General features: G+C 46.1%; 1 protein-coding gene and 1 non-coding gene across 2 annotated transcripts in view; both read right to left on the bottom strand.

The window, feature by feature from the left end:
* Positions 1–1,144: 1,144 nt before the first annotated feature.
* LOC138505291 (U1 spliceosomal RNA) lies at positions 1,145–1,306 on the bottom strand. Its single transcript, XR_011280106.1, has one exon. It is a non-coding gene; the product is annotated as a U1 spliceosomal RNA (small nuclear RNA).
* An 8,719-nt stretch (positions 1,307–10,025) lies between these two features.
* The window catches only part of LOC138505118 (mucin-3A-like), a 1,277,237-nt gene continuing 1,264,715 nt past the window's right edge, over positions 10,026–22,547 (bottom strand). Inside the window, exons 12-13 of the mRNA XM_069625417.1 lie at positions 13,585–13,707; positions 10,026–12,630 (exon numbers count right to left, since the gene is read on the bottom strand). Coding sequence (XP_069481518.1) covers positions 12,625–12,630; positions 13,585–13,707 — 129 coding nt within the window. The 3' untranslated portion in view covers positions 10,026–12,624. The remainder of the gene's footprint in view (positions 12,631–13,584; positions 13,708–22,547) is intronic.

Raw genomic sequence — 22,547 nt, 5'->3', positions numbered from 1 at the left:
TCTTCTAGGGGTGGTCTCTTATGCTGTTGAATGGTTATCCATTTGTCCATTGGTCCAGCGGTATTCTGAGAGCCTGCATCTTTCCAAGAGACCCTCAGTTGTCACACTGCCATTAATTAAAACCCCTTTCTGGTCTCCTTGCACCTTAAGTTACTGTTGTTGCTAGTGACCGACTCACATTTGAAGATTTCTTTCTTTGTGGTATTTTTCATCAAATCTGCCATTTTTTTATATCCATTCCTGTGCTTTAACCCTTTCTTTCCTTTAATTTTTTTAATCCTTCTTTGAGAGATGATTGTAAGACATTTTGGATAGCCACTTCTATGCTATATCTTGTAGTGTCTGTGTGTCCACAACACTTGCAATAGAGGAGGATAAGGTTGGTTCCACCATATGTCTCCCCAGCATTACATCTACCAGTTTAAGCAGCCTAATTATCTGTTCTCTCCCCATGTTCACACATGGTGTGTATAGGGCTTACAAAACTGTGCCATAGTCAAATTCTCTTCGTTCTTCCTCATCCGAAGAGTCCGAAGATATGGAAGACTCATTACAGCTAGTCCGCAGTGAACCAGACATTGCCACTGCTAAACATTCTAAATCTTTTGCGTTATAAGGAATAAATTATTACAGGGCAAGGTGCAATATCTGCTAAAACCATTCACCCTGGGTTCCTCTTGTTATTCGGCACCATCTCAGGAGGGACAACAGCATCACCTTGAAGGCAGAGTACTAAATTCAATAAAGAATTATTGTCAATAGGAGGTAAACTTGATGAATTCTCAATGTCTTGTGTGCGCAATTCCTCCATTAAGTCAAATGCAGTGTGAAGAATATTACTGCATTCAGTAATTGGTTTTAAGAATATAGTATTTTCCCCTGTGCCGTCTTAATGATACCTTGCTCGTTACCAACACTGTCAATCAGTCCGATTGGTCCCACCTTTGTTCTACATTTTTTTGCAAACTTATTTGTTGTACTGATTGCTGTTTGGCTTTTTTTTAAAAACTGTGGACCCCTTAGCTGCTCAGGGCTGGCCCTCTTGACTGCAGCAAAAGAAACTCTGCTACAAGACCAGGGGTTCTCTGTGTGCAAACAACCTGACTCGCACACTTAACTTTTTTCTTTCTTTCACCATTAAATCAGGTAAAACGCGAAGGCAGTCCACCACTACCAGAAATAATGCAGTCGAGTATCCCGCATTTGGGGACATCGCAGGGGTCAGCAAATCCGATGTGCAATGGATGAGCCTCACCCAGGGAGATCTGCCTTTCTGATCACAGATTTTCCCCTGCCAGGTAAGTATGGCAGTTTAGCATTTATTAGCGGCACGTTCAGCGCTACGCAGATCTCTCTTGGTACAAGCTGGCATATCACGCAACTAATATAAGGGATACTTCAAACCTGCTTACTTGTATCAGGGCTTAAAATTAAGATTGGATAAGCAGGAGCTAAAAGCAGCTCCTGGAGATCCAGCATCAACTTTTGACCAGAATCTACCACTGGGGGATGAGGCGCTAGCACATAGGTAGGCCTCTGTCGCAGTGCTCTGCTGATAATCCAAAATTGCTGCAAAGGAAAGCAGTCTGTTCCATTCACATTTCTGTTGTTGCCAATTCTCCTTCCTCTCCTTTTGTCAGTCAGTGAGCGTTGCCGGAATCTATGGGTTTGGAATTTTATCGAGCATAACCTACTTATTCCACAAATCGAATTGGTCAGCGTATGTGATTGGACAGTGTTCCAAAAGTGACATCACACTAAACCATCCCCCTTAATGGACATATTAATGAAGAAGGCAGTTTAAGGCAAATAGCGTCTACACCCAGTTTCCCTCCCATTTGATGTGATGTCATCTTGGATAATTCCACATTAAACAATTGTAATTTTCTGAAACCCCATGTTCCTCACACGTGATCATGTAAATCAGCACATCAGATTGTACTCACTCTAGTGAATGCCCTCATCTGCTTCTCATCTCGGCACAACTTATAGTGGGTGAGTTGAACAAGTTACTTACCAAACTGGTAACGTTCTTTTGATGGGATGTTCCTCCGACGTATTCCACATCTATGACATGTAATGTCCACAGCTGTGCACGTTGGAAACTTTTCGGTAGAGGGCGCCTTGCATTGATGGCGTCGAGCCGATGTCCCTCGAGGGCCTCCGTCGATGGTTGACGTCACCGGATGTTATATATAGGACGCACGGCGCCCGTTGCCTCAGTTTAGTATTTTCCCTCGGAACGTATGGCTCCAGTATAAGCGCCTAGAGCCTTGCGGAAATGGAAGCTGCAATCACAGAGGAAATTCTCCAACGGGGCAGGCTGGGAAGGCGATGTGGAATACGTCGGAGGAACATCCCATCGAAAGAATGTTACCAGTTTGGCAGCTTGTTCTTCGTAGGGATTGTGTCCTCTGACGTATTGCACATCTATGACAGACGCCCAAAGCAGTACCAGACTATGGAGGAGGGAAAGAATTTAGAATGTGAAATTTAGAGTACCCAATCAAATGGCTAAATAGAGGACCGCCTTACCAAAGGCCTTCTTCCTGCCCATGGATGGAATCTAGGGAATAGTGGTTAACAAAAGTATGGACAGAATCCCATGTGGCTGCTTCACAAATATTCTGAATAGGAACTCCCCTTTGTAGAGCAGTGGAGGCAGCCGCACCCCTAGTAGAGTGAGCCCGTAAACCTACCGGAGGGTCCTTCCCCGCCAAATGATAGCACTCAGTGATAGTTAGGATAATCCATCTGGACAAGGTCTGTTTGCAAACAGCCTGACCCAAGCGGTGTCCAGCATAACCTACAAAGAGCTGATCATCCACTCTGACCCGGGACATCTGTGAAAGATAAAAGCTCAAAGCTCTCCTAGGATCTAACCTTTGGAGCCTCTCCTCTTCCTTACGAGGATGCGGAGGATGATAAAATGCCGCAAGAATTACCTTCTAGCGCAAATTAAATTTAGACACAACCTCCAGAAGAAAAGAAGGTTGCACCTGCAGGACAACCCTGTCCTTATGGAAAACATTAAAGTGTCACTTGGCAGAAAGTGCCTGCAATTCCCTCACTCTGCGTGTGGAAGTAACCACAAATAAAAACACAGTCTCGAAAGAAAACAGTCTCAACCGACAAGAGTGTAAGGGCTCAAACGGAGCTCCCATCAGAAACTTTAAAACCAAATTCAAATCCCAACCCGGCACCTGGAAAGGGGACGGTGGAAAGACATTAGTGAGTCCTTTCAGAAACTGTGAAATCAAAGGAATCTTAAAGTAAGAACACTCCTCAGACAAGCGCTTAAATATGGACAGCGCCGCCAGGTAACCCTTCCTGGTACCCCCTTGAAGGCCCTTGTGGGCTAAAGAAAGCAGAAAAGACAACACCAGAGGAATGGAACATTGGAAAGGATCCACATTCTGTAGCCTGCACCAGTCGCAGAACTTCCGCCAACGGCAAAGGGATTTTGTTGCGGGCCGCCTGGCCGAAAGCAACACCTCCTTCACGTCATCCGGGAGGTCCCAATCCTTGTATCTCAACCTTTCGGATACCAAGCATGAAGGTTGAGAGACCTGACCACTGGATGGAGAACCTGACCCCCTCCCGTGAGAGCAGATCGTCTCAGTAGGGAAGACGGCTTGGAGGGCAGATGGACATGTCGAGAAGGTCTGGGTACCACGCTCTCCTGGCCCAATCCAGAGCAATGAGAACCATGCGGGAACCGAACCTCCGTAACCTCTGCAACCCCTGAGGAATGATGGGGACTGGAGGAAACGCGTACAGCAGTGGGAATGACCACTCCACTACGAACGCATCCCCCAACGCTCCTCTCGTGTGGAAATTCCCGCGAGCAGAATCTCTTGCACGACAGGTCGACACTGGTGGCGATGAGATATACTTGAGGGGTTCCCCAAAGGGCGAAGATCTCCAAAAGGACTTCCTGAGCCAACTCCGACTCGTGAGAGACCATGCTCTGCCTGCTCCGAGCGTCCGCCACCGTGTTCTCTTCTCTGACCACATGAACTGCCGAGATCGAGATTTCCTGTTGGATGGCCCAGAACCAGAGCTGCATCGCCTCTTTGCACAGCGGGAGTGACCCTGCCCCCCCCCCTTTTTGTTGAGGTAATACATGGCCACTATGTTGTCCGTCATAACCAGGACAGTCTTCCCCCGCAATGACGGCAGAAAAGCCTTCAGGGCCAGGCTGATGGCTCTCAGCTCTAACAGATTGATGTGGAGTCTGGACTCCGACAGAGACCAACAGCCGCTGGCTGTCCACTCATTGGCATGAGCGCCCCATCCTGTGAGGGAAGCACCCGTCACGATCTGTCACCTCCGGCCATGGTTGCCAAAACGGTTCCCCATTCATCAGATTTCCTTCGTCGGCCCACCTTAGAAGATCCTGGGCGACCGAGAGCAGAATCTGAACGGGATTCAACATTTTGCCGGAGAACTGCAACCACTGCATCTTGAGCGCCCACTGCAGGGATCTCATCCGCAGTCTGCCCTCTGGCACCAGAAGAATGCAGGATGCCATGAGGCCAAGCAACCTTAAGAATTCGAAAGCCGGGAGACTCTGGCCGTGTTGAAACCTGTCCACCATCTGCAGAATGTGATGAGCCCACACCTGGGAGTTAAACACTGCCCCAGGGACATGTCTAGCACTGCTCTGATGTATTGGAGCCACTGGAAAGGTGTCAAATGCGACTTCTTTAAATTCAGGGAGAAGCCCAGCTTGTGAAGGGAATGGCAGGTGATGTTGAGATGATCCAGGGCTTGCTCGGGGGAACTCCCCCTGATCAGCCAATCATCCAGGTAGGGGTAGACATGAATCTCCCCTCTCCTGAGGTACGCTGCCACAACCACCATCAGCTTGGTGAAGACCCTCAGGCGGAGGTCAATCCGAATGGCAAGACCTGAAACTGAAAGTGCGAGTCGCCAGCCGCGAACCTCAGGTACTTCCTGTGCTTGGGATGAATGGGCACATGAAAGTAAGCATCCTTGAGGTCCAGAGACACCAACCAATCCTGGAGTTGAGGGGCCTGGGGGACTTGAGAAAGAGTGACCATTTTGAACTTGTCCTTCCTGAGGAGCTTGTACAACCAACGTAAGTCCATGATGGGTCTCAAACCACCGTCTTTCTTCAGGATCAAAAAATAAGGCGAGTACCATCCCTTGTTCCTCTCCGCTACAGGCACCAGTTCTATGGCGCCTTTCTCCAGCAGGGACAGTATTTCCTGCGCAAGGAGCGGATCTGGACACTTCAAAGAGAGCTTCCCCGGTGGATTGTCGTAAGGCCACTGAAGGAAGAGAAGGCAGTAGCCGTGGGTCATGATATCCAGAACCCACGCATCTGAAGTAATGGCACGCCATTCTCCAAGATGCTGCGCAAGTCTTCCCCCAACCGGCGAACCATGGGACATGGCCTCATGACTGATGTGGAGCAGCTGCTGCAGTGCCTGAAGTCAAAGAGGCAACTGCCCGAGCGGCTTTGGCACCTCTAGTTCCCCGACCACCACGGGTACTCTTTCGTTGGCCCCTCTGACTGGCAGCCCCCCTCGATCTACCAAAGGAGGAATAGAAACAAAAAGGAACCTCTCCTCCATTGCTGTCCCCTAGGACAAAAAGGCAGAGGTTGACGTACTGCGGCGCTAAGACTTTGCTGCAGCTTTGGAGGTCTACAACCTCTCAAGGCTCTCGTCAGCCTTGCTGACAAATAAATGAACACCATCAAAGGGCATGTGCAGAAGACGGGCTTGAACATCAGGAGCAACCCCCGACTTCCGCAACCACGCAAACCTGCGTAGGACGGTGCTCGCAGCCATGGACCGGCTGACACAGTCTGCCGTGCCCAAACCCGACTGAGGGGATTCACACATAGCATCCTTGGCATCTCGCATGAGGGCTAGGAGGCCATCCCTCTCCTCCCCCTCGGGAATATGCTCAGCCGCCAAGGACATACAGTCCCACAGAATGTGTGTAAACCTTGCCAAGGCACATGTGGAGTTGACAGCTTTCATTGCCATGCTCCAAGAGGCAAACACCTTCCGAGCCCATCCGTCGAAGCGCTCGTCGTCCCAATACGGAGGGATGGTAGGGTATGCCTGCTGCCTTGAGGTGGCCGTAGCCACCTGAACCACCAAACTCTCACGAGTGGGGGGAGTAGACAAATAGCTGGGGTCGCTAACAGATAGGCAGTACTTTTTTGACAAATTCTTAGACCTTAGACTTCCGGGGGCTGCCAAGCCGATAACACCCTTTTTTGCGATGAAAGATGAAAGGGCAATACCGGCTCAGAGGGGGGACCTTGGTCCAAGATGTCAGCAAGGTCATCCTTAATAAAATCCTTCAGAGGACTGGACCAACCCAGGTATTCAGAGACCCTAGACATGAGCTGCCTGTAGGAAGAGGCTGCATGTGCCCCTGGCTCAGGCCTCCCAAACGCTACCTCCAGAGAAGTATCCAGGCCACTGGCATCATGGAGGGTCTGCCTCAAGTCCTCCAAGGGACCGTCACCCGACAATCCCGGAGCCTCATCCTGAGAAACAGGATCTTCAATGTCTGACCTCTCCTCTTCAAAAATGTCAGCCAAAGGTCTGGAAAACGCAGCCAAAGGCACAGAAGAGGGCCTGGGGCCCAATATAGGCCTCACAGACTTAGAGGTAGCCTTCCTGGGCTAATCCACCTCTACAGGGAACTCCCCAGACACATCATGCCCAAAAATCGCCAATGGTGCCGAAGACCTAGACGCCGAGAACATAGACGTCAAGATCGCCGAGGGCTTCGAAACCGGAACCTTTGGCGTGGGAGTCAACGCCGAGACCTTCAGCGTCGAAGCCGCTACAGGCGTAGGCTGTTAGGACAGCAAATCATCGTCCGAGTCTGAATGGCCCGGCGCCGAACGAGTCGACGCCGGCATTGATACCTCCACAGGTAGCAACGGTCTTGCTGGGGACGAGGACCGAGACCTGGACGTATGTCTCTTGTGACTGCTCTTGTCCGCAGGGGACCTCGAGGGCTCCTTGTGCGAGTCGCGGCGCGAGCTCGAAGGTGTGCAAGCGGCAGTTCGAGAGCGTTCTCGCCCGGCTTCAAGAGAAGGCGCAACAGGAACCGTGCCTTGCGACTGGAAAAATCGCCAACATTTGTTTTTTTAAAAGCCGCCCACTCTTCCGGAGTCGAGGACTTCATGGGACAGGCAACCTTACGCCCGGCGCCATCCTCCGAGGAGGACTGGGAAGGTGACTGGTGCCGGCGCTTCCAAGAGTTCTGCGAGGACGAGGAATGGCGGCAACCGAGATCCTCAAGCTTCCTCCCAACGCAGAGAGTCGCTGCTCGAGTCGTCGGTGGAAACCCTAGACTTCGATACGGATATATAGGACTTTGAGGGCCCCCTACCTACCTTGAGCTTCCCCTTCCTCTCACGCAAGGCCTTGACGTTAGAGACTGGCATTTCGAGCAGTCATCGGTGTCGTGCGACTCACCCAGACACCATAAACAAATACGGTGCGGGGCGGTCAACGACATCTTGGACTTGCAGTCCCGGCAAGTCTTGAACCCGGACCTTGGAGTCAGAGTGGTCAAAGAAATAAACATCATAAAGGTCAAAGATGCACACAAGGCACGCCGAGTTTCACAAAGGTATACACGTTTGCTGTCGGAAAAAATGGAACAGAGGCAACGGGCGCCATGCGTCCAATATATAACATCCAATGATGTCAAGCCTCGACGGAGGCCCTCGAGGAACATCGGCTCGACACCATCGACGCAAGACACCCCCTGCCAAGAAGTTTCCGAAGTGCACAGCTGTGGACATTACATGTCATAGACATGAAATACGTCGGAGGACACAATCCCTTCAAAACAGATTCTTATTTTACCCTCCGATACTTTTACACAAAGATTCCATTCCCAGCTCAGAATACCAGGCACACAGCCACACTAGGATATATGGATCATTGGTTTGCTCTGTTTCTGCACGACAATATCCACTTTCACTTAATTTACATAATAATCCCCAAAAATGTTTTACATTCAGCCGACAGATTTTCACCCTGAACACATATAGATACAATCAAGTTTCTTGGACCTTCCCTTCAAATGTTACAAGCAATAATGTGATTGTTAAATTCACATAGGCATTTATAATGGGATGAATCGCAATCTGAACTGGTATACCACCCACTATCTAATCACAGAACATCTGGTGTCAACGTTCGTTACTTTGCATCTGAAATCTAGGTTATATAGGACTTCTGATAATGCTGATCGTCATGGTGCAAGTTCTTTGAAGTTAGGTTGCAGGCAAAGGCCATGTATGGCCCAGTCATGCCCTCAAGTGTTTCCATCATCTCCATGTACCTGTGCCAGTTATCAAGTCTTCAAAGGTGTGCGTCCCATCTTTATATAAAGATGTGGGTGATCATGAAATGCATTTACTCAGAACGCATACTGCTGCTCAGAATGAATTCAGTGTATAAAGCTTTAGTCTAGGTCCTGTGGCAGCCTAAAGCTGTAAAGGGGAAGTATTTGTTTTTATTATCCCAACCTGTATCTGGACAACCAACTGCAGGCAAAGCCATGCGGCTTTATGGTGATCTTCAAAGCCAGTGTTGACACTTGTGTCATGGAAAAGCACGCCATCCCCCTGTCCTGTGGCTGAGAGAAGGAATGCACCCAGGTCTAATTGGATTTATTCACCAATACAGCTTTTAAAAGTCATTTTATTTTCCATGTTGCACGGTCACCAAAAATACATTATGACTTTCTCCTGCCCAAGACCTTTTTTTGTTTATATTTCTGTATTTTTCTTTCTACCACGCTAATTCCCAGTCCTGCAAAGGAAAACACACAATGAAAGCCCATTTCTGTTTTTCCTATAAACTGTTGTGCTTTTCATCTCGAATGGATAATTCTCCAATTAACAAAAGATTGCAGGATTCTTCCTTCTAACTGAAGAGATTTCTTTTTGTGCCTTGTCACATAATGTTGGAGATATTATTTTGTAGATGGGCTGCTAGCATCACACATTTCCTTGCATGTGTCATTTTTTCAGATGTGCCCAGGCTGCAGCTCACATGCTTGGTTTTAAACTGCTGCTTTTCTTTGTTTGCATACATTTCTTCAGTACAGATTTCCCTTCACGCCCCCAGACAGTGGGTCTTGGGTGGAATCCTGGTAATCAGAGGCATATGCTGGGCTCAGGGCAATTTGGGTTCTGGACAGTCACACCTTCGAGAGGTAGTGTATCCCCCTGCAGTGCAGTTTTCACTGACTACGTTTTTTTGGTCTATCCTAGTTTGGGCCGGTGGCTCGTTAAGGTGCTGGAGCAGAGTGCCATGAGGATGTCTCCGGGAGTGTGTCCAAATTACCCCAACACCCCTCGCCTGTGCCTCACTCACAAACTCTTGGGTGGGATCTCAGACTGAAGTCCTGCGTTTTCCACCTGTGAAGATGGAAGAAGGTGGGCAAGACACCTCATGAAGGTGGAGGCTCTTTAAGGTATCCAACGCACAAGGTACCCATTAAAAGAGATTCACTTCCCTTTACCGTGATGCTATCAAGTCAAAGGTTACCTGAGGCCTCTTTACCACCGCGAGAATCTCTAGTGAAGTGAGATGAGTGAGAGTCACACTCGTTACAAAGGTGTCACAATGAGACACTCCCAGGCAAAATAAACAGAAGTTGTGTGCGATGGTGGAGGGAAAACTCCATGGACAAAGAGCCCAAAACTTGAACCGAGTGTGCATAGACGGTGGGGTTTAATGCATTTTTGCCACAACTTGACGCAACAACTCAGCAATAGTCCATTCCGAGCTGACGTTTGGGTGTGGCAGGACCTGAATATGGTGTTGCTGTGCAAGCGGCACAAACAATTCAAGAAAATGCATTCCCTGCTGCTTGGCATCAGGCCCCGGCCCTGTCCCTGTACCTTTGACTTTCATATCTATGGATGAATGAGGATGGAGTAGGAAGGTTCATTTTTTTTCTTTTGAATAAAAGAACACATTAAAATGGAACATGCTAGTAATATGAAACGAAACCGGTTGGAAGCAGGAAAGGATAAAGGCCACATGCTAAAGAAATCTGGGTAAGTAAATTGCAGCAGAGGCAGCAAACGGTGGCAAATAAATAGGGAAAAGGAGCAGAGCAAAGTGGATACTTCAAAATGCACTGGAAAATGAACAGATCCGTGCAGTCTCTGCCCAAATGGGAACTCCCAGGTAAAGGGGCAGAGATCCGAAAAAAACGCTCCAAAGCAAGAATTCTGAAACTTTGTATACAAAATATTTATTTAGGTTTAACTTTCAAACAAAACATTCATAATTTAATAGTAATTCATTTTTTCAATTATACAATTAAATTTACACAAACATCTAAAATAATGAAACTATTTTGTTGCAATGATTGTGCACCACTCTGCTGATCCCTAGCCACAGAAGGAGTTCAGCTCTTCAAATGCCATGAATCCAAGATGGGGGGTGAGAATGGTACCAGTGTAAAAGTGAATTAGCAAAAGACCCTCAATTGTGAACAAATAGACTAAAAAGGAAAGCTCGCTGGTTTGTCTTCAATTGCATGGAGGCCATCATGAGCCCAGCACCGCACCAAAATTCAGATTCCACTGTCACTCTTTAGAAACCAGACTCAAATGAGGCCATCACACATGGGTCACACAAGGCCACAGATATACATTAGTGTGTAACCGAGGCAGAAATACAGAAAAAAGTGAAAAGCATCAACTAGTTAACATTGGGCCTTGTCTGCATTCAAATCAAGGTCTTAGAATATTATGCACTAAAGTCTACACAGATCTAACCAGCCGGGGACATGGACACAGACAATAGTCTACAAAAGCAAGCAACCCAACTCCTCTCTCTCAATTGTGACATTTTAGGCCAAATTCCAACGTGAACATGAAATAAGTAAGGAATCAAACAAGATATTTCTAATTAAAAATACAAGTTACAAATTGAAAGATTGTGTTGGGACTTCATTCATGCCCAAGCTAAAAAAAAAAGGCTGATTCATAGGTCCCAACCATACCATTTCAGGTCTTGCATTTAAGCACCACATACCAAGAACTCATCACTGAATGAAAACAAATAACAAATCAAGTACCATGGACTCTGTAATTATTCACTATCCATTTAGGCCCCTTCCCACAATGGCAGTGGGCGAAAGGGAACACAGGGCACCTGGCATCAACTGCACTGCAACTAGCAGTGGTTGCCTTCACACCCCTCTAGCCCTAAACAATACACAGCAATGCATTGTAGCAGTTGCAGACCAGTTTAAAGAAAATGTTTTTTACAAAGCCAAGTTTAGAACTGGGTTTCAAAGAAGTCGCTTTCAAAGGTGTCTGACCACATGAAAAGAAGGAAAACTACACAATTTATAGAAGACAACAGAAGATCAAGCTAAGCACCCAAACTACTTCCTCGTCAGAAACATGGGTTGCACACAAAACGGGTTAACCTGTCCTACGAAAAAAGGTGCTTTAGAAATTGATGAAAACAGTAGGAAAACAAATTTGCTTTCCAAGTGGCTCCCTTTGTGAGTGGCTAATACAGGTAGGAGTTTCTGTATGCCAGCACAGAAAACAAAATCCTGTCCCCTAGAAGTCGTTAATATTCAGATGGTTATAGAAACCTCACAAGAAGAGGGTTGCTGGGGATTTAGGCCATATTGGGTGCAAGATTAACAGCAATAAACGCAGATGCAAAAGGAATACATTGAGAATCGCATTCACTAGATACCACACTAAACTGGTTTTGCATTACCAATTATGCATGCAGTCCTCCACATTCCCCATAAGGGCCATGCCACCAGTGCCTATCCGTAAGAGTCCACATTTCTTTAAAGGGAATGGCACAGCATACATATTCGGTTCTTAAATTCCATAGGTTTCTTACCAAAACTCATTGCCAGTTCAGGAGTTTGTTAAATGTTTCACTGAGTTCTGCCAGTACAACCAGGAAGGACTGACTGGTCAAACATCAATCTTGACTTCTATTTGACATGGGACACACACACCGCAGAATCTTCGTTCTAGTAAGTCCCTTCACGTCCTCCCTTCTTACCTCAACAATCTTACAATATTACAAAATGTGTCACAATTCAAAGCACTCAAATGTATAAAATAGTGTCCAACCCAAGTATGGTGCAATACAGACAATGGCCATCGGCATTTGAGGAAGAGAAGTCGTACGTATTTAATGTTTATTCTTCTCAAGAGACGCAGTTTCTAAAGCAGAAATGCTCATGGATCCACGTTACTCCTTCCACATCCCACTCCAGCATATGCAGTTTAAGAGACTAGCTTTAAAAATGTGTTCAAACATTCCTCTGATTTTTCCAGTGGTCCCATTAAACGTGCATGCCTTTTGAACTATTTGGCATTCTGCCCCGCTTAAAAATCCAAAGCAATAGCTGGTAGTGAGGACAGAGTTCATGAATAGGAGGAAGGACTTGGAAAAAAAATAACGTCACCACTCAAGTTCTGGGCAACATTTTGCAGGAAGGATTTGTCTTGCGATGGATGTTTCTTGGCCACTTTAATATGACTCTTCACGTCTTTCCACTTTTTTAGTAATGCTCAAAAGTGCTGTTGGCACTGCTGCAAGCAATTTAGTGCTACAAGGTAAACATAAGAAAAAATGTTAACATCCATTTAAGCCAATACATGTTCTCACCCACATTCTACAGGACACTAATGGTAGTCGGGCTGCTATGCTCATAACTGGAAAGGCAGTAGTGCAGCCTTCAAACACAAATCAAGGCACTAAATGACGAAGCTTTGACTTTCTTTTGATCTTTTCAAAATGCCGCCTCCTTAAAGGGAATCACAAACTCCCATTACACTGGGTACCTAGTCTTCACGAGAATGGCTAAAATACCACATGTGTGTAACATTAAGCATCAGAGAACAAGAAAATCCAATTAGTTCCCTGACCCACCCTTTCAATTCACTGTAATTGTATTTTGAGCCAACGGCAAATAAGAGGCATTACAACCACAATATTATGTAGTCAACAGGATTGTCCAAGATCACATTGTAAAGTTGGACTTCAACTACCCAGTCTTAACCAGACCACCATCTCTTTCACCCCAGAACAGCTGTCATAGAAGACATTTTTGTGGAAAAGGGAGACCGGCGAGCAAGAGGACTTTCAAACATAACTTTGTTCCAAGTGGCCACACTCCGAGTTGGATCAGCACTAGGCCAGAACATACGGAGTTAATTGTGTGCAAGAATTAAGGCAGGCCCCAGAAAACGTTTACACAGTGCACCGGTCAATTTTAAACCAAAGAGGAGCTCATGAAACCAAACAAAACCAGTGACAAGTGCAAAGGACAAGAAAAGGGTTTACTGTACTGAGCCACAGTGTGTCGCTCAATAGTATTTCAGCTACCGATCTGTACAGAATTCAGAGCAAGAGATTAGTTAGTCTAATGGAGGACACGCCAGCAGTTGGTGGGTACATGTACAAAAGGTGCCTGAAAACCACTGAAAGGACATCTGGCAAGGTGGAAATGTGAGAACGCAGATAAGAAACATCTCTGCCACTTCAAACCCGGCCTTCTCACCTGTACAGTGACAGAGTGGTATCCCTGGTTGGTGAGCTCAAGGTTCTGCTGTCCCCTCTCCGGGTCTCTATGCTTCTGGATGACTGCCTTTCTATGGCGCCCAAACACATTTGTCTTTAGAAACTGGAGACATAGCAAAAACAAATTTGCATCATAAGAAATAACGGATAAACAATATCTAATACACAGTAAGCACATTAGGTCACAATTATTGCTGTGTGCATGCTATATGGCATTCAATGAAACAACTGATCAAATGAAGAAGTGAGGAAAGGCACTGAAAGCCTCATCCACATGAGCAGGGCAGTTTTTTTTAAAGCAAAACTACTACCTGGCATGGCGTTAAAAAAATAATATATATCAATGACCAATTTCCTGACCCTTTCTAACAGTAAGGTGATCAAAGAGTATGCTCCAGGTTTTTCAAGGGAAAAGTAAATATGTTTAAACAGTTGATTTGAAAACAAACAAATTAAACAACCCACAAAGTAATTCCATGGTTTCACCCAATCAAACTGGTTCTGAGCAGGAAATCATCCCAGAAAACCTTCAAAAATGTAGTCACACAATTGAAACCGAGGATCCATATAGCCAATTCACCAGCACATTTAATTGCCTAAGATTTAATATACACCCACGCTAATAAAGGATCAACAGTGTACAGGAGTCGCACTTCGATGCCACAGCACTGCTCCATTAATTTGTTCAGACCATGGGCATCTGCAGAAGGTGCCAAAAAGAGGAGCCTTGCAAATACGTTTGTTGATCTTAAGCGTTCCTTTATAGATAAAAATACATTAATAAAAATGTAAAAGTTTACATTACAATTGTCTGTTCTAAAATGACAAATCTATTTTTACTTCATTACACAGTGGACTATGGAAGGCAGACAATGGAAGTCGTTCGGCATAGTAGGGCAGTTTTTTGTATGATCGTCTCTCCCACCACCTATCATATCACCTCCCCTTCTCTCATTCCTTCCGGTCATGCACTTGCACTAGAAGAAATGCCTCTGGCCTAGTATGCTAGATATTTTTTAGATCATTCGGAAACTTCAAGGCCCAAAAACGACTATTCCCTCTTTCCATTCCGGTTTTGAAGCACTTCACTTATGTACAAGCGCTTTACAAATAAGCAATTACAATTAAAACCTTTTATACACACCCTGAAATTTCACTTTATTTCCAAATTACAAAAAACAAAGTCAAATAATCGCGTCTCAAAATGGTTACATGAAGCACACATCAGAAGATCTAATCCGGAAAGTGCCACCCAAGGCCCAACACCGTCACAAACTTTGAAGCAACCATAAACCTGCACGTAACCCTATTGATAAAATACCTAAATTGGTTCAGCAAAAAATGCAGCTTGCACAGTCGGTCCCTTACAGATCACCTTTGGTTTATACAACTTAAAGGTTTCAGTGAGATAAGGGGGAAAAGTGCACTTTCCAGTGATGAGGCAGCAGAAGAAAGATATACATATATTATGTCAACGTCATTTAATTGACAAGAATTGCATCAAAGTACTTTACTTCGATAGAATTCCATCGAAAACATCAAAATATTCATAGGGTAAAGGGGTAAAACGCAGTGGGGTAGGGGAATGATGAGTGGTGTTGGGATAGCAGTGGGTTGGGGGCAACCCCCCAAATGTTTGGAGTTTTGTCAGCCGAATTCCTGCAAAGTAAAGTACTTCGAAGGAATTGCTGTCTGCAAAACAGAGAACCATATAGTGTTTGATGGAGTGCCAAAGCCAGCATTACGTCAGCAACCAGGGAAAGCCACAAAAAAAAAAAACACTGATCTATAGAAGGCTTGGTGATGCAGAACGGCCATCTGATTTTCAAAATCTTTCATAGTTGGGCTAGTTGTACATTGAATCCTTCCTCATCAAATTCCAGAAAAATACCCTATAATCTACTTACATGCTCATCTCCCATTAAAAGCAGGGTCAAAGCACAATCACTGGGCCTTCAGATCACAAATTACATGCAGCACCATTTGAATGCAAGTGATCCTTCCCAGATGAAACCGGCAACGGACATAATTGAAATACGCCTACAAATACTAAGGAAGCTTATATGGGACTGCACTATTTTAGCTCAAAATATAAACAAACCAATGAGTGCGGTCACACAATTATTTTAGCTCTGTTATTTATGACAATGTATTCTTAAATAACATGAAAGCATTCAATAACTCCTCATAAAACACTTCATTTATTGAAAGTGGGAGGGATCGAAAAGATGTGTGATAAAGTATGGGGAGTGCTGTGCCTAAATCATTCCACTAAGTGCCCAGAAAATGTAAACAAATATAAATTAAATCCAACAGTTGAAAATACTTTTAATCATGATGCCACTCCAACAAATACACTACACATCAATCAAGCATCAACACACGCATGGACAACGAATACAAACCCTTGTAGAAAGGGGCTGGCCAAAGGGTCAGATCAACCACACGGGTTGGTCAGTAGGACTGCCTTAGTCACCTCACAGGAGGTGAAATGAACAGTCTAGGGGCCCATACTGGCCTAATTCAGTTCAATAAGTGAAACTGGTAACAAAGAAGGACCCAAGGTAAACTGATTCAAAATTACACAATGGATGCCATATATAAATTATGTGATCACACTATAAAAGTGCTCCTTTCCTTAAAATATCTTATTCTCCTAATCTGCACTCCGACCCCAAATGTGTTGATCTTTGGATCTTTAAAATGTGTTTACATGAATACATTCATGGATCTACATGTCGCGTACTCCGATTTTGGAATAAATCAAAACATATAACCATCCCATACATTTTACTGTGAGTTGACTGAGTTTTGATAGTGTGCAGGGGACAGAGGTATCCTCAGTTTTCGGATACTTAAGTTTGTCTCTAGCCATTGACAATCCCTGTTCCAGGATGGTCCTTGCTCACCTGTACCTTTCATAATAACTTAAACTACATGCTCTTTCTTAAAACACTGCTTTTAGGAATGTGTTCCTCTGATCATTCTCTCCTTACCTTCTCGCTTATTTCTCCCCCCCCCCCGCCCCAATTCCTCCCTCTTCCTCCATTTCTTTTGTCAGGAGCTGGGGTATGTAATGTCGGGCGTGAACTGTTTGTACAGCCCATCACCGTTGTTGGGCAATCGGCACGGCCACGTTTGGGCCAGAGGACTGGGATGTGACGTGGGGCTAGCGAGGGTGTTCCGGCGCCACAGGCAGTTAGGATTTAGTTGCAAATAAAGAAGGTTGTGTTTGAACAGCTGGTGTCTGCATCTTTATTCCAGCAGCAGAGAAATCCCCTGTTGCTGTGGCGAGACCACGCCACAACATGGTCCATCAATACTTCTTTATTCATTTCCTCTCATGTCCTATAACCCTTCTCTACACACCATCTTTTTCTGTTGACTCTTTCACTTCTTTTTTCGTCTTCAATTCTCAAGACTTTAGATTCTCTCTTTCCTTCCTCCTCCTCCTCTCAGCCGTCACACAAGCCACCTCAGCCTTGGCTTTCCCCTGCTCTTCGTTCCTCTCGCTGCATTCTGCATTGTGCTGAAAGTCACTGGCGGAGGTCCCAAACTCTTTCTTATCTTCTTAGTTTCTCTTCACTCATACCTTGACAGTGTTCTTCTTGCTAAACAACGTTTCTATACCGATTTACTAGCCTCTTTCGTCCGATCCTTGCCATCTTTCAAATCTTAAAATCACAATCTCTCTCCTGCTCCCCCTTTCTTCACCTCTCATTGCTTTCGACTTTGTTTCCTACTTCTCATCCAAAGTCACTCCTCTGGTCTTCTATCCCTCTCCTCGCTCACAGAGTATCCTATTCTAATGTCCTCTTTTCATCCTATTTCTTCTTCTATTTCCTCTTTTCTTTCTAAAGCCCACCTGATGGCTGCCCTCCGATTCTCCATCTTCTTGCCTCATCCTTTTTTTTTAACTCTATTGTTTTAACAACATTCAATGACAAAACAAATAACACACAGTCTAGCACTTTGTGCTGGGAGTTTCTCGCAACATTATTGTTCTGGCGCAATGTCCTGGCTGTCTGTACTCGGATCATAGGTTAATTCCGCACAGCTGTATAGTGCACCTTCTGCACCAACAGTACCCGGTAAGTTTCTTCTCGGCTAGTCTGATGTTTTCGTAAGGGGGGGGCTCTTCTTGCTCTTCTACATTTTCGTCTGCGCTTCTTGTCCCACTGAGGTCCTCTGCGTCGCTTCCATCCCTGGGATCAAACAGTTCCTGTATCAATGCCTTCCATGCTAGTATCTTGTCACTGCTCTCATTCATCCCCCTTTGCAACGCTCCAGTCCATATTGTTGTCTCAGCTAGCGTCCATCTCTTCAGGTTAGCCCACCATGCCTCTATATTCGGGCCTTTGTTAGATTTCCACACCATAGCAATGCAACGCTTTGCCAGAATGCTCATCAAGTCCTTCATTTTGGCTATGTGCGTTCTCTATTTGCCACCTCTTGGAAACAGTCCCAGCAGATACGATTCCGACAACCACACTTGCATGTGGATTCCACCCCTTGCTGCTTTTTCCTTAATGTTGTCCCAGAATTTTGTTATTACTGGCCAGGCCCAGAACATGTGGAGCATGTCTGCATTTTCTGTTTTGCATCGAGGGCAGCTTTGGGTTTCCTTACTCCGCATGCTAGATATTCTTCTGGGGGTAAGGTATGCCTTGTGCGTGACAATGCTGTGCCTGCCTGAATCTTGCATTTCTGGAGACCTTCGAATATCTTTTCTTGGTCAGTAAAGGTCTTCTGGAGTTCCGCCTCACACTTTCTTCGTGCTTGCAGTTTCCTTGAGTTATTGGTTTTCAGAAGCTGTTCGTAAAGCCTGGACACTGTGTGGCCGCCATCCGACATATACCATGCATCTGCTTCCCCCTCTGTGTCAGCATTCTCGGATAGGCCTGGCCATCTCTTTATCCTTTGGACCATGCTGTTGTGCAGCATGAACTGGCCAATGTGTACATCATAATCTATCAGGGTTCAGAATTCCAACCATTGTCCCTCTTTCTTCAAATCTCCGACCTGAACTATGCCTTTTGCTTCCCAGTGTGTCCGATACATTGCTAGGGCTTCAGGTCTGGTGCTAGCCAGTCATGCAAGGGAGGGGGGGGGGGGGAGAAATGTGCAAGGAGCAGGGGTCTGGTGATTCCTGGATTGTCCACGCCTTCTTCCATAGGGTCAGCCCTAGTCTGACCAGGGTGGGGAAGGTTTTGGTCCAGGACTCCTCCATCCATATTATTTCACGCAGAAAACAGTGCCGGTTGGAACAATAATGAGTTTATGGATGTCCCCGCCCCCCCCCCCAACCACCGAACCACAAATTGCAGCTGCCCTGCTAGGTTGTACTGTTCGAAATCTAGCAATTGGATTCCCCCTGACTCATAGTCTCTTTGTAAAGTGTTTAGGGCTTACCTGTTTCTCCCTCCACCCCATAGGAATCCCCGTACTGTTGTGTCTAGTTGTTTAAAGAATGTCCCGGGTAGGTTATGGGGTATGTTCGTGAAGTAGTATAATAGGCGTAGTAATACCATCATTTTCATTAGGGGTGCTCTCCCCATCATTCCTAGTGCTAATGTCTTCCAAAACTCTTTGCCGTTTTCTCTAGGGCGACTTGTGTGTTGGCCTTGTGCGTGTCCCTGAGGTCAAGGTGTATGTCTATTCCTAGATAGCGGAAGGTGAGGGGTTCCCATGTGATGCTCAGGTCTGGCAGTTGGTCTATGGGAATCCATCTAAGTGCTGCTAGGGGGTACAGTGAGAATTTGTCTTTATTAATGAAAATACCCGATAGTTTAGCAAATGCGTCTATCACTTCTTGCACGTCTGATAAGAGGGGGTTTGCGATAAATAAGAGCATATCATCTGCGTACAATGATACTACGTGTATGTTATGGATTTAGATCCCTGTCTCCTTGTATTCTGCCCTCAGGTAGGCCACCAACGGCTCGAAGGTCAGTATATAAAGCATTGGGGACAGCGGGTAGCCCTGCTTCGTGCCCCTATATAGTCTCCAAGCCTCCAAAATGTGTCTGCCCGTCCTTACCCTTGCCCTGGGGTCCTTGTATAGTAACTTGATCCATTTGAGGAAGCCCTCCCCTATTTCGAAGTAGGCAAGTGTACTCCGCAGCCAGTTCCAATTGGTATGCAGTGATCAAATTGCGGCAACAATTTCTGTTCTCATTAGTCTAGTCCACCACATGGTGCAGCCTTTGCAAGTTCCCGTTGGTACTGCGCCCAGGGACGTAACCAGTTTGGTCCGGTTGCACCAACGTGTTTATGACCCGTTTGTGCCTACCTGCCAGGGCCGCTGTCAGGAACTTGCAATCCTGGTTAATCATAGAAATGTGCCTGTATGAGCTTCAGTCTAGAGGTGATTTCCCCGGCTTCTGGATAGGTATCATCAGTGATTCTACCATACCATCTAGTAATTGGCCCCTCTTGTACACTTCTTCATATACTTCTAATAATTTAGGTGCTAGAGTGCTTTTGTACTTTCTAGAATATTCTCTGGATAACCCATCAGGACCTGGGGTATTGGCTGTCGGGAGACTATTACCTCTTCCAGTGCCTCTGCTGTTAAGCGGGCCTTGAGTATCTGTACCTGTTCTTCGGTTAATTTCAGCAGTTCAATTTGGGCCAGGGCGTCTACTATGTCCGAGCAATTGGTCTCTTCTTTCTGCAAATACAGTTTCTCATAGAATTGCGAGAATACGTGGTTAATTTGCTGCTTGATCCTCACCTCCCCCCCGATCTCATCTTTAATCGCGTTAATCTGGTCTTTCTTTTTATCCTGCTTAACCAGGCTAGAAGCCAGCCCCACTTGTCGCCCTCTGCATGTCATTTTGTATATATTTCCCATAATTTAGATTCCACAACTCTTCCCAGACGATTTTGCACTGCAACCTTAGTGCCACAAGTTCAGCTGATTCCTCCCCTGTTATGCCCGCCCATGTTTCCTCCCTTTCTATTGCTCTTTCTATTTTCCCCAAGTTCGACCAGAACACTCGCTCTGAGTCCCGCTGTCTTCCCAATCGCTGCTCCCCTTACCACCACCTTAAAGGCGTCTGGTGGCACTGGCTTCTTATATTTGCCCGACCTGTTAAGCAACGGGTTTAGTGTGCAGTGGAAGTCCCCCGCACAGATGAAGGTCGCCTCCCTGTATGGGGCAAGACGGGGTGTAAGGTCCTTGAACGTGGTCGTGTTGTGGTTAGGGGCATAGGTGTTTAGACACACTTCATTTTCCAACATTCCGTGCACCAACACCATTCTGCCCTCCATGTCTTGTTCCTGTGTTATCAACTGAAATGGGACATTGGGGGCAACCCACGTCAGCACTCTTCTGGCGTAGTTGGAACAGGTCGAACCAAACATTTGTCTGGCCCATTTTTTAGCTATCCTGGAATGTTTTTCTTTCATCAAGTGGGTTTCTTGCAGCATTGCTATTTTCACGCTTGATCTGTTGAGCCAGGCGTATACTCTCAACCTCTTAACATAGTCATTCAGCCCTCAGACATTCCAAGTGGCTACTGTTACTTCTTCTGGGTCCCTTTTACCCACTTCTGCTACAGCCTAATTATACCCACGAGCCCGCTTGAACTCCTATACGTATCTTCTGTCCTCTTGGCACCTTGTTATACAGTTTAGGATCCTTTTTGGTGTGCTGCACCCAATCGTCTATACGGCCTGTTCTCTGTGCGGGTTCTGTCAAGGGCCTTTGTCTTAAGGGTACGTCATGGAGTTCTTTTCCTCATGCTTTGATTTCTTTGCTGTTTGCGCCTGCATAAAGTCATTTGCGTGTATAGTGTTCTCCCCTTCTCGTGCTACCTTCCAACCAAACAAACACTAACTATTAACCAATGCCCAGAAACCCTCCCCCCTGCTCGGGCTCCGCTGCTTCTATAGCTCTGCTCCCGTTGCTTGGGGCAGGCTCACAGCACCGTGATGTTTTAGAACTGGCATCTTCAAGTTGTCTATATCCATGGGGTTTCTGGTCATGGCGTCCATCGGGGCAGCCATTGGGTAGCCTTAACTCATATTTTCTATTTCTTCTGGTCCATGTCACATCAGAGGTGTTTTCCGTTATATTGTCCATTTAGTACTCTCTCAATATCTTACTGGGTTGCATTCCTATCATTGTTCTCATTCCTGGCTCTCAATTGGGGGATTCCTTGTTGGTTATCCATTCATGGGCCTCCTCCATAGTTTCAAAGAGGTATGATCTACCACTGCGCAGCACCTTTAATTTGGTGGGATACAGTAGCATGTACCTCACGTTTGCTGTTCTGAGGCGTTCTTTGATTGGCCCAAATCGTACCCTTTGTTTTTGCACCAGTGCCGTACAGTCCAGGTAAATTGCTATCCTGAAGTCATTTCGGGTGATCACCTCTCCTTCCCTTGAGAATGTTAGTATCTCCTTGCTGTCTTTAAAGTTATTGATTTTAGCAGTCATGGGCCTCAGGGGGCGCTCCCGGTGGGGGTTGCCTTGTCAGGGCTGTGTGGACCCTTTCCACGGCAAAGCCCCGAGAGAGCACCCCTGCCCCCACCTGCTGGAGCAGTAGCATTTCCACGCAATGGGTCTCTGCCTTCCTCTCCCTCTGGCAGCCCAACAATCCGCACGTTGTTTCGTCGAGCTCTCCTTCTGTATCTTCTGCCCTGTGTTCGAGGGTTCTTATCCGGTTCAGCACTTCCGACATTTGAGATTGGGCAGTTGTGATGTTGGGGGTATTGTTTACCTGTTGCTCTGCCGTGCTCACTCGGTCCACCAGGGTCTGTATGTTTTGCCTTAGGAGGCCCACATCAACTATGACCGCATCTAATTTGTGCTCCCATGACGCTTTCAATGCTGCTATGGCCTCGAGCATGGGGCCTTCCTCCCGCCTTCACTCTTGTTGCTCGTGACTGGTCATGCTCGTGCCAGCCACTGTTGGGGTGAGCTAGTTCGCGTCA

Source organism: Ambystoma mexicanum, chromosome 11 (genome assembly GCF_040938575.1).
Source record: "Ambystoma mexicanum isolate Mex_15411 chromosome 11, UKY_AmexF1_1, whole genome shotgun sequence".
NCBI lineage: Eukaryota > Metazoa > Chordata > Amphibia > Caudata > Ambystomatidae > Ambystoma > Ambystoma mexicanum.
Note: the sequence above shows the minus strand (reverse complement) of the source record. Positions and strands in the feature narration are given on the sequence as shown.